Consider the following 17213-nt stretch of genomic DNA (forward strand, 5'->3'; position numbering starts at 1 on the left):
ATGGGTGGATAAAGTGACAAATGAAGAGGTATTGCGGCAAATAGATGAAGAAAGAAGCATTTGGAAAAATATAATTATAAGAAGAGACAGACTTATAGGCCACATACTAAGGCATCCTGGAATTGTCGCTTTAATATTGGAAGGACAGGTAGAAGGAAAAAATTGTGTAGGCAGGCCATGTTTGGAATATGTAAAACAAATTGTTAGGGATGTAGGATGTAGGATGTAGAGGGTATACTGAAATTAAACGACTAGCACTAGATAGGGAGTCTTTGAGAGCTGCATCAAACCAGTCAAATGACTGAAGACAAAAAAAAAAGACGAAGGTATAAGTACAAAAAAAAATATAAGTATAAGGTATAAGGTATAAGTATAAGTACAAAAAAAAAAAAAAATGTTAGGTACATGGAAAACTCAAAAAATCATTACAATTAAAAAGATGTTTATTCAAACTGGATACTCTCATAATGGATAAAAATAAAAATGGCTTTGTACTTTACACCATTGTTATTTATGGCATTAAAATGGTTGAAAAAAAGGTATTTATCAATTAATGGCCCTGAAATAAGGTTGAATATTTTAGTTTTTTGTATGTTTTATCATGTTACTTTAAGTCTTAATTATCATAATTAAAAATGGTGTTACCCAATAATTTAATATTTTATATACTTTATAACTGTTCAATTGTAACATTTTTAAGCTTAATTTCTTTTATCTCAGTATGTTTTGTGCAATTTTCTATTGCTTTCAATTTTGAGCACATATATATTCCTTAACATACTCACATTACATACTGTATCTTCAATTATCTGTTTAATCCTCAATATAATCTAGTTTCCTCTTAAATTATCAGATCCTATATGCCAAAACATACATAAACTTAACAGCTTAACATACAATTAAACAGGAAAACCAATATAGTAAAACAAGTACTAAATAGACTTACCAAACAGTGGACGAGCTTTTTTAGCATAATCACTCAATTCCACTTCTTCAATTGATCGATCAATATGTTCATTGGAAATTGAAGCATTATCAGGTATACATGCAATATGTTTTATCAGCATGACGATACCAACTACTCCAGTACTAACAACACTATAAATAAATTAAAATACTTAATTCTATAAACACAATCCAACTTAACAGGTAAAAATCCTTTATCCAATTTAAAGGTAAATAGTTCATAGATTATGATTAAATGTAGAAAATAATGTCTTACTTTAAAAATATTCATGAGTATCACTGCTAAAACATGAAAAAATGTCATTTCATGTCAAACGTAAATATGCATTTTTAAATGTAATTCAAATTCAGGCAATGAATGACACCACCACGAATATAAATATTTCAAATTATATGCTTAAAAAACCAATTCACCATGCTTAATGTTTCTTCAAACAGTAATCTAAACTTGCAGTACTTTTTGTCTAAGGAAAAAATAGATTTCATGGAGGATGTAAAAATCAGCCTATATAATCATTTTAAATAACAGTGTTTGCTTTTTACAATTTTCTTAAATTGTAGAAATCATACAGAAAATAATATTGAATTAATTTTATCCTGTAAAGTTTTAATAAAGCTAACCATAAAAAATTATTTTGAAATTCACAAAGTATCCTTTCTATTAATAAAAAGTTTTGTTTTAATTAGTGATAACTAGTGATCAGTCATTAAAAAGCAGTCAAATTTTTATGTGTATTTCTAACACATCAAGAGGAAGATACATGCTGATTAATAAATATCAATTCATATTTATGCAAGTGAAGCACAGAAGAATTTATCCCCGATACTCTGATTAATATTTGTATTGAAGTTACAACACAAGAAGCATTCTGTTAGTAAGAAATGCACGTGTTCTAACAAAACATTTCTGAAAAAAGTGTGCACAGTTTCGAACTGTATTTTAATTTTGTGAAACACTGACAAAGTTGTACTTTAACTTAGTAAATATCATAGATATTATTGCCTATGATAATTTTTGCATTATTTCAAACTAAAAAAAAACAGTTTTTTTTAATTTTTTTTTTAAATTTAAGTAATAACTTCAAAAATTTATGATAGGAATTTCATTTTTTTCTAATTACTGTTAAAAATTAGTAGAATTAAAGATTTTCAAGATTAAAGATTGAAATTGGCTCTCATTTTTACATTAACTAGAATAATGTAATAAAATAAAGAAAAATATTAAGGTAAGTTAATAACTAAATAAATATAATTAACAAATTAGTAGAGTATACATAAATCATTCTGTTGTACAAATTTATAAAAAATAACAATTTCATCTAAAAATTATATAATTATAATAAATTCATAAATAATAAGAAAATAAAAAATATTAAAAAAAAAGCATAAAAAATAAAATATATAAGAAAATAAAATTCATAAATAATATCATAAAATGATTAAGGTGAATGTGTATTTTATATTACATACAAAATCAAAATCAATTACACAAAAGCAATTTAAAAATACAAAAGATATATAAGGCCCACAAGAGAAAAATCCCTTGGTATTTGCACTGAATGGATGGAGAACAATCTATTTTTCATCAGAAACCACAATAATAAATGTTTTGTTTTCATATTTTCATATTTGAAAAATCCATTCAACATACATTTAAATGAAGGATATATGAACAGATAGATACATACATGTTTTTTGTATACATACAAAGGTATACGTGGGAAAAGTGTCTGAAACAGACTTTTTGGTCATTCTGAAAATAAGAAACTCAGTTCAAGTCGCAATTGCCAAGAATCTCAACACTCACCCTAAAAGCATCTAATAAAATCTAAACCATAATAAATGCCCATGTATTGATAAAACAAACAAATCCAAAAGACCTTAAAGAAATAGAAAGTTCTGGGACCTACTCGACCAGACCATAAATAACATCCCCAAAAAACAATGACCTTAACCAACTAATCAGAGACTTCAACACTCAACTACACAGGGAAATAAGATATCTCAACATCATCGGAAAGTGGCCAACTAAAACAAATAAAATGAAAAAGGACAGTTGCTTATCCATTTCTGCAGAAACCACAACTTAATCTCAAAATCCACATATTTCACAAAAACCTTAAAACTGGAAACACCCTGAAAACACTAAAGGAGAATGGCAACTAGATCATGCCTTCATGTACAAAGATCACCATAAAGAGATCTACATGTAAAAGTCCTCCAAGGAGAAGACACAGGTTCATATCACTAAGTAATCAAAATTAAAATTAAATCCACTCCCCAAAGGAAGCAACAAAACCAAGCCCCTAAAACAAAATAAAAATAGACCCTATCCAACCAATCAAGAATGAAAATTACCAAAAAGCAACCGGAAAAATAATAATCACGAATAAGACCTAGTCAACACAACCTTAAACGAATCGCAGAAGAATTGGTCCCAATAATGCCTCATAAAAAGCACAAATGATGGAACAGCTAATGCAATGAAACAGTGAAGAAAACATCATGCATGGCTATTACACCCATTCCAAAAAAAAAACAAGTAAAACAAAGAAAAGAAATCATCTGAACCCTAAGGAAAATAAAAAGACAACACCTAAAAGACACAATGAAATCAATAGAATTCAACAAAATGTGGCAGTCAGAGACTGCCACAAAACCTTCAAAAAAACCACTCCAAAAATATAAAACCCCAACTCTACTGATGGAGGATGAAAACCATAATTGGAAATAGAAATTTTAACTAAATATTCAACAAAATCCTAAATTGCGAAGAACCAACAAAACTTTAACACCAACACCCCACTAACAACACCACCTGAAAACATCAACCCTACTATAATAAAGAAATCTACCAAACACTGGACGAGATGAATTACAAAACAGCGGGAGAAGATCAGACTGTAGAGATCCCAAAACATGCAGAAAAATCAGCCAAAATTGCCTTTAACAACAGCTTGTCAACATCTGGATCAAAGAACTACCAGAACATTGAACGACAGCCCTCATCCATCCACTACACAAAAAAAGGGGACAAAACAGACCCTAACAATTACACGGGAATCTCACTCTTAGAAACAACATACAAAATTATTTCAAGAATCATCTTCAACAGGATGAGTTCACAACTCGAGAAAGAACTAGGAAAGTACCAGGAAGGTTTCAGATCCTAGAGAAGCTGTCCAGATCAGATCATGAGTCTCAAGCTAATAATGGACAGCAGAGACATGTTGATAATCTTTGTAGTCTTCAAGAAAGCATACAATTGCATCCACACAGAATCTCTACTAAAAAATTCTAAGAATCCTCAGACTACATCCTAAATTAATAAACATGATAAAACTGACCCTCAAAAACACTAAGTCAAAAGTAAAATTCAGAGACCTCAAAAAAATTTGAGATTAAAACAGGACTGCACTAAGGTGATGGACTCTCACTGCTGCTATTCATTTGCACCTGATAATGAGGGAATGGCTCAAAAGATGCTCCCCAAAAATAAAAATAGGCCAAAAAATCAAAACAAACTCCCTTGGTTTCGCTGACAACTTGGCACTGCTAACAAACAACATTGACGAAGCTAAAAGACAGATATCATAACTTTATAAAACATACAACTTGATATTTATTATACAACATATTTATATACAAATTAGTTATAAATAAATATATTCATATACAACTTTATTTATTAAATATATATAAATATAACTTTATATTAATCCAATCAACCCACTGATTTCCGAAAGGATCGATTTTAGAAAAATACAACTTTATACTTTGAGACAAATAAAATTGGCCTCAAAATGTCATTCGAAGACAGAAATACACACACAATTAAAAAAAAATAAAAACAGTAATAAAGTCAAAATAGTAGGCCAGTACACGGAGAAATATATTAACAAACAACTTATGTTAAAAGCTCAATGCTAACAAGAACAAACTAGCTAATTAACCTAAAATAAGACATTAAAACACAATTATAAAACCAGAAACCATACGTGGAACAGAAACATTCTTCCACCTGAACAAACAATCAAAGATAGACAAGGCTCCACAAAGTTGAAGGAATTTGAAGAACCTGGATTAACAAAAAAAACACCAGATAGACAAGCAGTGGAGTGGATCGTGCCCAACAAAACTATTTATAGGTTTAGTTGGGATTCTTTGGACACATCAGGATGCAAGATTCGAGAATTCTGAAACAGCTGGTACATTACAATCTGGACTTGAAAAACACCAAGGCAGGATGCGAATGGATCAGAGAAACAAAAAAATCTGAAGGAAATTGATTTTACACAGACAAGATTCATATTCACCAAAGACACCTCGCTTCATATTTACAAGAAAGCAACTCACAACACGAATATTTTCAAGAAAGTGCACAGAGATCAGAACATAAGAAAAAGTACTGTCAAAGAGACTTGGATAAAGGACTGATTAAAGTGATTGATCCCTATGTGGTCATTAAAGATCAAAAAAAAATAATAATAATTAGAAAGATCATTTAAATGGGAGTAATTTATCCCCATCTTTTAAGATCCTTAACGGTTATTTAAAATGGCAATATATAAATTTAAAGGGATAATAAAGATTTTTCTTCTTCTAAACTGAATTATATTTTTATGTTATTTGAAAGTAATTCTGGTTTGATAAAAGTGGATATTTTCATCCCTAAAAAGTAACAACAGCCACCTTTTTATCAACATTAAAGAAAAACTTTTATGTAATTTTTTTTTTTCTAGAATAAATAGCATGTTTGTAAATATAAACACTTGGAAAGGAGTTGGGATTTTTAGTAAATAAATGACATTAAGTAAAACAATAATTTAAATGACATACCATTTTTAAATTCTTTTTATATAAAGTCAAAAAAAAAATAACAATTTGAAGCACCATACATACTGAAACATATATACAATGCAATCAATAGTATCAGAAATATAAAAAAAAACCTACAAAACCAAGCAATAACTTTTTTTATTAATTGAATCCTTATTATTAAATGTATTTAACTCGGCTTCAGCATTATTTCAGTAATTTTTTAACCTTATTAAAAAATAAAATATTAAAATTAATTTTTTTTTTTTTTTTTTTAATTTTCAGGCTAATTCATACTTAATCTTTAAGGCTTACAAAAAAAAAATTATATGTTTGTAAGTTGTATTAAATAAAAGAAATTATAACAGATTTTAAATTCATAAATAATGACTATTTTTTTCTCCAACCTCCATGACTGAGCAGGTAAAGCATCTTGGCAATTTATGTGGAGGTCCTGGGTTTGAATCCCGGTCAGGCATGGCATCTTTTCTTATGCTATCAATGTCCATTGGGCTAATGACCATAACTATTGATGCCTGCTCTTTCATAACAAACAATGAAAAAAGAAAACAAATACTTTCTCTTTATCTCAGAAAAAAAAATTTAATAAAATTTGTTTTATTTTTAATTTCATTTTTATTTCAGCTATTTTATTTTTTCTAATTTTTAATTTTATCTTTATTCTTATTTTTAAAGCTTGCAAGAATGAAAAATAAAAATAATGAAAAATTCAAGAACAAAAGCACTCTCTTCACACTCACAAGAAAGAAACTCACAACATGAACATTCTCAATAACAGAAAGGGCAAGGAGATCTGAACGTATGAAAAAGTACTGGGAGGACCAAATGGCCCAAACAGTCCCCTTTGAAGAGACCTGGATAATGGACTGACTAAAATAATCTTAGGTGGTCATAAAAGTTGAAGTTTTATTTCAGCAGCCAAGACTATTTCTTGGCAATTAATAATACCATAATTATAATAATAATGTCATTAATAATACCATTATTAATGATAATTAATAATTTTTTCCCTAATGTGTATGCTGAAATCTGTTAACTATTATAGATTTGAAACCATCTTGTGGGTGAAGATCACACACTCTTTACTCTTCCATTGGCCTAAAGTTTCTCCTAGTTCCCCCCAAACCACGGGAATAATAAAATATTATTTATTTTCTCTTTACAGGTGAATGTTTGGCCTGTATCTCACACATTTATTAGAAAAATATTTATTACATTACTCTGGTGTGCATAAGAAGTTACTACCACACGTGAAACTTTTTATTTTTCATAAAATACTTCTCTAATCTTCCCACATGTTTAAAAATTTGGAAATGTTAAGGCTAAATTTTTGAAAAATTCGTAAAACTTTACACAAAATCTAAATAAATTATAATTTTAAAGTCAATATCACCTGAAATAAATTATAAGTCTTCATCACCTGATAAATCTGTCATATTTTCGTCACTGTCACCTTGTAAGTTCATTACAAATGCATTGTAAATGATTGTCCCATAATACTTTTTTGTGAAAATCTTCTACTTGAAGGTTTTCTACGTGTCAACACATTTTCTCCAGTCCATCTATTGTTACAAGTTTATGGCATTTTCCAATAACATTTTAATATCATTTATTTGAAATGTACTGTTTTCGGCTGCTACCTCACCTTCTATATGCGCCCAAATTAGCTCGATTGGCATACACTGGCAGTGATACAGCAGTAGTCGAACAACTTCATGTCCCATTTCTGTTGCAATGTCCTCAAGCTCATACTGTCTGTATTTTTTTTGTTTTCATTAGAAATATACAGTAATTCAGAAATTGTGTGGTATTTTCTTCTCCTCTAACTGTGAAACAATTTCCCCCTTTTTTATGTTGGTCATTAGCACTTTTTTCTTCAAGCACAGAATGATAGCTGGCATTATCCAACACAATAACACAACCTTCTTCCAAAGGTCGCAGCATATTTACAAACAATTCTCAGAATACATCACAGTACATTTCTTGGTGGAAGTCCCCCAAATGCTTCGACTGAAAAACAAGAGCACAGACTTCTATTAAACCAAATTCCTTGCAACAAGCAGGGCATATAATCAAAGGGGATCCTTTCTCAACCAAATCTTAAGGCCACCACTACTTGTTGAATTCTTTTTGCTTGATGTATTTCCTGGAATGTTTTTGGTTTACCCACATTTCACCTAGGTAAATTTCACTGCCCAACAAATTTTTTTTTTTTGAATGTTTCCTACACTTCATAAGTCAAATCTTTGGGTTAAGAAAAACAAATATGACAAAGAAAAATTTTTATTAGCTCTATTTTCTATGATATACAATCGGTGGAAGTATTTTATTTTAATGGATTAAGAGAAAATGATATTTTTTAATTACATATACCAACAACACAGAAAGTCCATTTGAAATTTTTTAATGACAGTTGCATTCTAAGAGTTCTTAATTGATAGAAGAATACCTAGCAGTTGGTTGAGCCTGAAGAGACAATGACATTCTTCTTGCTAGAGTTAAGATTTCTTGCAGCCCAGTCTGCTTGAATATAATGTGATTTCCTACACTACTGTTCCACATATATAAATAGTGGCAGTATTTAGTGTACCCCGGTTGCATTCCTAAGAGTAAAGTGATGTCTTTTAAATCGCCACAGATTTTCCATCATGATTCAAATTCAAGCATTTCATCAAGCCATTAATGTCATTTTTCTTCTTGTTGTTTTTCATTTATTGTATTTCTTCTTAAATAAAGAAAGCAGATCCCTATGACGATGTCTGTACTGTGACACCCTGACATTACATTGGAGAAGATTCCATTACTGTAGTCTTGACCCTAGAAGTTCTGCCTTCTCCTTCAACAAATCAAGGTCTCAAATGAGACCTTTACTCAGTCTTGTGAGGCTAAAGCCTTACTCAGGCTTTACTCAGTCTGTGCGGTTTATCACCTTTTTCGTCAAAATCAGAGTCATGGAATGTGGAAGGCTTGTTGAGTTCTTCTTCCACACTGTCTTCATTTTCTACTTTATTATGAATTAAGCATACATTATTTTTCATTTCAATTATAACTTACAATATAAGCTGTTATAATATTTCAACAGTTTTACTATCTAAACCTGTTAATTATTCAAAAATACATTAATTTTTCAACACAATAAATACAAATACTAATTGTTTAAAACATAACCAAGTTGAATTATTGATGTTAATTGTTCCACAAATAAAATTGCCTGTTGAAAATTTTATGAAAATTTTTTTGCCTAAGTGCAAAGGATGTGTAATGAAGTACTTGATCATGTAAAAATAGGTACAGACGGTGGTGGAGGATCACTGAAGATATGAGTGTCTTTACAAAGTGAAGCGGAGGAAGTAATAGCACAAGCGATGAGTATAGATGAACATGCAACAAAACAGTAGTCGCAAAAAAAAAATTGTGAGATGCCACTGCTGCAAATAAGTATTCAGGAGTTAAAAAGCTACTTATCATTGGTTTGGCAGAAGGGGTATAAGAAAATCATGAGAACGTGTCCAGACATGTCCAAGCTGTGATCATTATTGAAGATTATTAAATTGTCAAGATTCACAGTTCCCACAGACTTGAAATTAGCTAATTTGTAAGTAGGGATTAAGTCTCATTCAAGATGTTTTCCTTCTACAAGATGCACTGCACATAAGAACAAATTACACAATGCTGCTTAGCTGCGGACACTTTCAAGCTGTTTGAAACAATACAAGGCATGGAAACTAGTCAGGAGTAAAAAGAAGATGTGAAATTATATGGAAAATTGCATCCACCAGCCAATTCTTGCTTGAAATGAGGATGTGGAAATATTTGATATCATCCCACCCCCAGAATTGTATTTGATGCTTGGAGTTGTAAACATTCTTTTTAAGATTTGCTGCTGAAGTTCAAATAGGAAAGTTTGAATCGGGCAAAGGCATGCAATTTCAGCAGCAAATCAAATCTCTTTTTCTGTTTAGCCTCCAGAACCACATGGTATTACTTCAGTGGATCAATGAGGATGATAAATATGAATGTAAATTCATACTAAGAGAATGTCTAAGTGTAAGTAGTGGCTAAGTGTAATGTAGACTAAGTGTAGTCATGTACAATCTTGGTCAACCGTTCCTGAAATGTGTGGTTAATTTTAACCCGACCACCAAAAAACACCAGTATTCACGATCTAGTATTCAAATCCATATAAAATTAACTGCCTTTAATAGGATTTGAATCCTTAAATTAAAGTCTTAAATTAAAGACTTTAATTAAATTAAAGTCTTGACTCTGAAATCAGCTGATTTGTAATGACGAGTTCACAACTAGACTAACCCAGTGGATTGAATAGCAAATCAACTTGTCTTCTTTTCTTTTTTCTGTTTAGCCACTGCAACCACTGTAAGGTATTACTTCAGAGGATGAATGAGGATAATATGTACGAATATAAATGAAGTGTAGTTCTATCAACAGCAAACAGTGTAGGGCCCCAACAGCAAACACCCTAATGAATCAGTATACTCAGATTTCAAATAGACTTGGAATAAGGGAAAAGTTAGTACATGCATCTCATTCTGAGTACAAAAATAAGTTACTACAGGCTGTAACTGAATAAATACAATAATCTTCATGCTTGAAAATATCAAGAAAAATTGTAAATAACGTTACTTTCAATTGAATATACCTTATTGTTCCTAAGAATGTTGTTCCTAAAAGTTGTTCAAACACTGTTCTCTCCTTATCAAAAACTTACTTACTCTGAATATGCATTTAATAATTAATAATTTACGCATAAAAAAACATCAGAGTATCTTCAAAATTGCAAAATAAAAAGTTTTCAACAGGCAATTTTATTTGTGGAACAATAACATCAATAACTGAACTCTGTTATGTTTTAAACAATTAGTATTTATATTGAAAAATTAATGTATTTTTGAATAATTAACAGGTTTACATAGTAAATCTGTTATTAAAATATTATAACAGCTTACATTGTAGAGTATAATTGAAATGAAAGATAATACATGCATAATTCATGCTAAAAAACTTAAAAACAATTTATTTTTAATTACCAAGAGGCAATTTTAATTTTTTTGGAAATTACTTATAAAGGGTTAAACTATAATATCCAACAAAAAAAAGTCTTGTCAGTCGAATTAATAAGAATTTCAAGCCAACTGTTAATTGCGTGACCTTCACCCGGGATAATTTCAAATCTATTATTTTGAACAATAAGCACCCCCTCCACCACCCAATGAGAAGAGGATGATATGTATGACATATAAAGTGAAACTGAAAATAATACATTTCAAATTGTTTTAGTAGTCACGAAACTAAAAGCACACAAAAAGGTAAAAAGCTTTTTTAGTCAAGTTTATTATAAAATTAAGCACTAATTACCAGATTAAAATACTACTTAAATTACTTGTATTTAATGTTTGTATTTATTTATTAAGTTTTAATGAGATGAGCATAATAACTTTTTTATTTTTGAATATGGTCTGTTTTTTCTATTTTACCCCTTTATGATGGAAATGATGAAAGGAAGCTACTGCAATACTTTATGTAAAAGAGAGTAACTTAACCACATCCAGAGCCACTTTACCCATGGTTTCTGCTTTATTCAGCAGAAGTATTAACAATGTTGTATTTTATGAACACAAAGCTTACAATCTCTAAAATTTATACTAAATTGCTTTGTTTGGGCTTTCGATCATAGCATCCAAAATATCAAGCAGCTTCTGTTCATTAGTTGATATCTTCCACTTCGATCAGCGTCTTCAACATAGCCTGTTGACCAATTTTTTTTGGTCAATTTTCGAATTCCATCGCGGTAAGGAACAGGAATATTTGGAAACTTTTCAGAAAACTAGCATTTCAATAAATTAGTATACTTGTCACCTTCACAAAAGATGTATTCAACGAGAAAAATGTGTTTCTCTACCAAAGAACCATTACATTTCTCGCAACGATTGAGTAAGATAAACGAAACAAAATGAAACATGTTCAATCACAACTCAACAACTGACGTCTTGGTTTATTACTAAACAATGCCCAACAAATCCACAGGCCAACCAATCTAACGCCATAAGAACAGAATGCACCACATAATTCTAAACCATATTTTACAACAGCTTTCCAAACGCACTGCATATATAATTTTCACCACCAAGCTTGAAGAAGCTTTTTTGTGTGTGAATGTGTAATAAAAATTTTGAAACTCATTGAAAATGTAAATAACAGGAACCTAATGTATTGGACACTAAAATTCTGATAGTGTTATAAAAAATAGAAGAAAATATGTACTTACCTTGGTTGTAAGCTTGAAAACTGTTTCTGGACAAGCATATTAAGTTCACTTTGTAGAATTTCACAATCGGATGAAGATGAAATATCATCATCGTCAGAAGAATATGCAATTCTGCATAACATATCCAACAACTGTCGAGCTTCATTCAATCCCAGTTCATTAACTTTATTAAGCAAAACCTAAAAAATATAAAACCTAATAGAAGCATAAATTTTATTATCCTAAATGATCACTGGCAAAACCCCACACTTAACACAGATCAATGAAGATATCTCACTCAATTTATATCAGAAAGATTTACTGTATTATTTCCTTTTAGAAAAAGGTAATTAATTTTTCTAACAACACACATTAAATAGTAATATATATAATTTATCCTGTTACTTTTGTTTTTAATATCATATTAACTCCTTTATCATTAATCAAAAATGAAATATGTTCAAATCTTTCTGTAGGAGAGTGAAGGTTTCACAGGATTTAGAATTCCGATAAAAAAAAAAAAAATATATATATATATATATATATGGTAACTGGAGATCATTTAAGTTATATCTCACAATTACACACTAGTTTCACCTCCAGTGGAAGACAGCGGCTATACAGTTTCAGACACATTACAGTTTAAACGTGTTAAGTTAGATATTTCCAGACAGTTCACAATTCCCGGAGGTCCTGGGTTTGAATCCCGGTCAGGCATGGCATTTTTCACACACGCTACAAAACATTCATCTGATCCTCTGCGGAATGAATTGCTTGCGTGCGGACCCGGAGGTAAAACAAACAAAAAAAAAAAAAGAGTTCACAATTACACAAATCAGTGAAGTTGTTCCTGTATGAATCCTCTACCTCTTTTTCAATGGTTTTTTAATTTTTGAGGAAAGCAATCTTTATTGCAATATATATTTAAGATGGTCAATGCAAGATTATTGATCACTGCAAAAAATTGCAAAAAAATTATGTGCTACCCCCACCTGGATAAGAATTTCCTCAACTGAGGGATTGTGGGCAGATCATATGATAGAAAAATTATTAAACAGATACAGAAATAAATAAACTAAATGAATTCATAAACATAAAATTGGGTAATTAATTGATAAAAACCTGACCAATTATTCAGAAATGTGAAACTTTTTAATTTAAATTTGTTAAGTATGCAGATTATAAGGTAAGTTTTTAAATTTCCTTTACCCTTTATTCAGGGAAACTAGCCACATATAAGTTCAGTAAGTAATCATGTAGCTTAAGCTTAATGATTTACTCTACAGTGTCATATGATTATCTTTTCAACTTTTTCAAGACTCCTTGTGCTTCTATCATGAATAGCAACAAATAAATTAATTACTGAGGCCACTTAGTTTTCAATGGAATATATTTTCTGCTAATGAAAAAAATAAATTTTACCTACCTTTTCATTCTTAACCAATCAATGCTTTTGTAAGCAGCAGGTATCACATGATGTAAGTGACCCTTTATTACATCACAGTCAGTCAGCTTACAGTGGAATTAATATTTGAGAACAATGTCCAAACAAGTTTTCTGTTTAAATTAATATTTAAAGGAAGACCTTTTTAACCAAAACATATAATAGTGTACCTTCTTATAAAAAATGATAGCAATTCTCTTCCCAATTTAAAGCGTCTTCAACACATATATCATAAAATGTAATCTTACAAACAATTTTCAGTTAGTTTTCCTTTTTCACAATTTCATTTATCAAAACCAATAGCATAAAGTATTTAATTCATTTTTATTACATTACATAACAATGTTAATATTAATATATAAATGCATAAATTGTTTATATAAATTTCTTGTAAAAAAAAATTGGAAAAGTTGCATAACTTTCCCAGCTTTGATAAATCAATATTAGAATACATAACAACTATTAATGAATACAATTATCCTAACCACTTTTTTGTTTGACTCAAAAATTCTAAAGCTGTTACAATTAAAATATCTCCTTAATTACACAAAATTTCAACTTTGTAAGATAAACCATTATTAAGATAGACAATCAATCACTCATGTATGTAGATTATCCCAACTCCTCATTTCATTCAAAAACATTTCAATGGTTATACTTTTGACACCCAAGTTACTGCAAAAATTTCAAAATTGAACGAAAAACAGTTATCATGATATTTAATTAATCATAAGAATAGATTACACAACCCTCTTATTCAAATGATTCCAAAATGAATTTTTTTAAATATGTGACCTACTTTGGTTAATAAATAATGAAATTTTTAGATAAAGAGTGAAGAATTTTTTACAGCCACTCTTTCAATTTAAGGTCCGAGGGACACAATACTAACTAAATATATGTAAGCCTCCTAAGAATTACACAAAAGAATTTTTCTTCTCTTTCAGTAAAATTTTGAGATACGGAAAACATGGTGTCTATACCTCTTCATACCTTTAACAGATTGTAATAAAAACAAAATGGCCCCAATGACCAATATTCTGAAGTCATAGTATAAAATTTCATTAAAAAAGTAATTAATCAAATCTATTCTTATTTTTCTAGACACACGAGGTATCATTATCAGCCCCAAACACAAAATTACTGAATTATATTACTAATTATTAAAACTTAATAATTAAAAGGATGTACACCTGTGCAGTATGCTAAATGAGAAATAAAACCAAAATAAAAACACGATATAAAACAACAAAGTTGCTGTCCACAAGAATGTAGAGTACTGTTAAGTGGCAGTCACAGCGAACACAGATGGGTGCATCAAGCCGATTCATGAGGTGTCCTTGAATAAGTTTAGTGTGCCCTATTCACAAATGGCAAATAATAACCTTCTCTTGACAGTTATTCTTGGATGAGGAGCTCCACAGTGACACTGGACGAAGTTTATTGTTGATGGTGGCATACAACACTTTGCCACTCATCATGAATCATCCTCTTCAGAAAACAGACAAGATCATTCAAAACAATGCAATTAGTGAAAGGAGGCCTTTTTTGCCACATGATCCACACACTCATTGCCTAAAATTCCAATATGATTAGGATCCAGCAGAATTTCATGCTTGTGTTATGCTGAGTGATTAGAGACAACAGAATGTATATCACAGACAACAGGGTGTCTGGAGTACATGTCATTAATTGCCTGCAAGGCAATTCACTGAATCTGAACAGACAAGTATGTGCTGGAATATTGGGCTAAATATATTTAAGGTCTTCTTAATAACATACAGCTCCATGATGAAAACACTGGTGATGCTAGGAATGCCAAACATGAATGTTCTGTTAGCAACCACAAAAGCACAACCAACATAATTATCGTGTCTAGTATATCTGTATAAATTATAACATCAAAATTTGCTATTTACAATATTGTTACTTTTTGGGCACTGAAGCATGGACTTTGAGAGTGTGAGTTCATTAGCACAAATTCCACCTTTTTAGCACATGCTTCATTTTATTTCAACTTTCTTTTTTGTTTCATTATTTTGAAATTGAACTTGTATGAAGGTAACTCAAATATAAATTGGAATTTTACTGCACAGACTGAGGAAAAGCAATAAATGTAGTGAGGTGCTGTAGGTAGTTAGTGGGATATGTTTGGAGGGGAGCAACTGGCCAGCTACACCCATAGGTCATGTTCCCACGTCAGTAGCAGAATGTCTGAGAAGGAGATACCATCATCTGTTGTGTAACAGATTATAATCTGATCTATCGCCAATGAAGGTGTCAAATACTCTAAAATTTTAACTCAAATCCCAGCACATTTCAAGATGCTACCCTGTCAAAAACTCAAGTGTTTGATTGGGCCAAAAATTCTGAAGGGGCCATGATGCAGTGGAAAACAAAAGTCACGAACATCATCTGCAGATAAGCATCAATGATGACATCATTCAGGCTGTTCGTGACCTTCTAGAAGGTAACTGCTACATAACTGTGGCTGAAATTGCAAAAGAAATGGGAATAAGTTTTGGAAGTGTTCATACAATGTTGTCAGACCCTCTTAGATACAGCAAAGTGTCAGTGAGGTGAGTTCCACTCCTAATTGAGGCATAGAGAAATGTCCGGAAAGACATCCGTTAGTGGCTTCTGAATTGCTTTGAGAAAGTAGGTGAGGCATTCTGAACCATACTGTGGTGACCTGCAATGAAACTTGTGTCTACCACTCCATCCTGGAAAGCAAGAGACCATTTATGGAGTGGTAGAAAAATTGGGAGGGAACCAATCAAGGCCAAGAGAGAAGCTGTTGACTGGAAAAGTTCTGGCAAATGTTTTAGGACTCAAAAACTGTGCTGCCAATTGATTTTCTGTACAAACAAAAGATGGAATACAGCACTATTGCCAACCGTTTGATAATGCAGGGCTGTGTATAACAGCAAATGATGCCTGCAACCAATTCGCAACATTTTCCTTCTCCAAAACACACAGCCGCATAGAGCAACTCAAACTCATGATAAACTTGTTAAAATTCATTTGACAACTCTTGAACACCTATCATACAGTCCAGACTTGTCACCATATGATTCCCACATGTTTTGTTTGCTGAAAAAAGCTTTAGAAGGGGAAAAATTCAAAGACAATGCCGCAGTCAAGCATTATGTGCACAGTTAGTGATTGGAGCAGCCATCTTTTTTATCTTTTTTTTTGTTAGGAGATCAGGAAGCTACATATCCAGTGGAGAAAATGTATTTCTGTTGAAAGAAACTATGTAGAAAAATATGGTAATTTATTTGTAATTTTATCTAATATCAATGAAGCAATGTAAATGAATTCTGGTTTATATTTGAATGACTCTCGTATTTAATATTCTATTATTTTATGTTTTACAGAACAACTTTAATAGATATAATTTCAATATATAATTTTTATTACATTTATTTCTTTACAATACATTTATCAGTGTGTCTCTAAAAGAATCACCTGATTTTAAAATCTCGTATAGCTTTTAATCAGTTTTGATCGAACAAAGCACTGTTAGAAAGAGGGAACTCTCGAATTTCATGTAGCTGCTGCTAGGTAGCAGCAGAGTTTCATTCATTTTAGTGTTAGAGAAAATGGTGACTCCACAACAGAAATCATTTTATATTCTACACTTCATGCAGTGTGAATCCATAATTGCTGTCTAGATTGATTTCTGTTGTAAATAAA

General features: G+C 30.7%; 1 protein-coding gene across 1 annotated transcript in view; it reads right to left on the reverse strand.

The window, feature by feature from the left end:
- The window catches only part of Fancd2, a 163485-nt gene that overhangs the window by 90754 nt on the left and 55518 nt on the right, over nucleotides 1–17213 (reverse strand). Inside the window, exons 11-12 of the mRNA XM_075382103.1 lie at nucleotides 12092–12270; nucleotides 947–1098 (exon numbers count right to left, since the gene is read on the reverse strand). Coding sequence (XP_075238218.1) covers nucleotides 947–1098; nucleotides 12092–12270 — 331 coding nt within the window. The remainder of the gene's footprint in view (nucleotides 1–946; nucleotides 1099–12091; nucleotides 12271–17213) is intronic.

This window comes from Lycorma delicatula, chromosome 1 (genome assembly GCF_047948215.1).
Source record: "Lycorma delicatula isolate Av1 chromosome 1, ASM4794821v1, whole genome shotgun sequence".
Taxonomy (NCBI): Eukaryota; Metazoa; Arthropoda; class Insecta; order Hemiptera; family Fulgoridae; genus Lycorma; species Lycorma delicatula.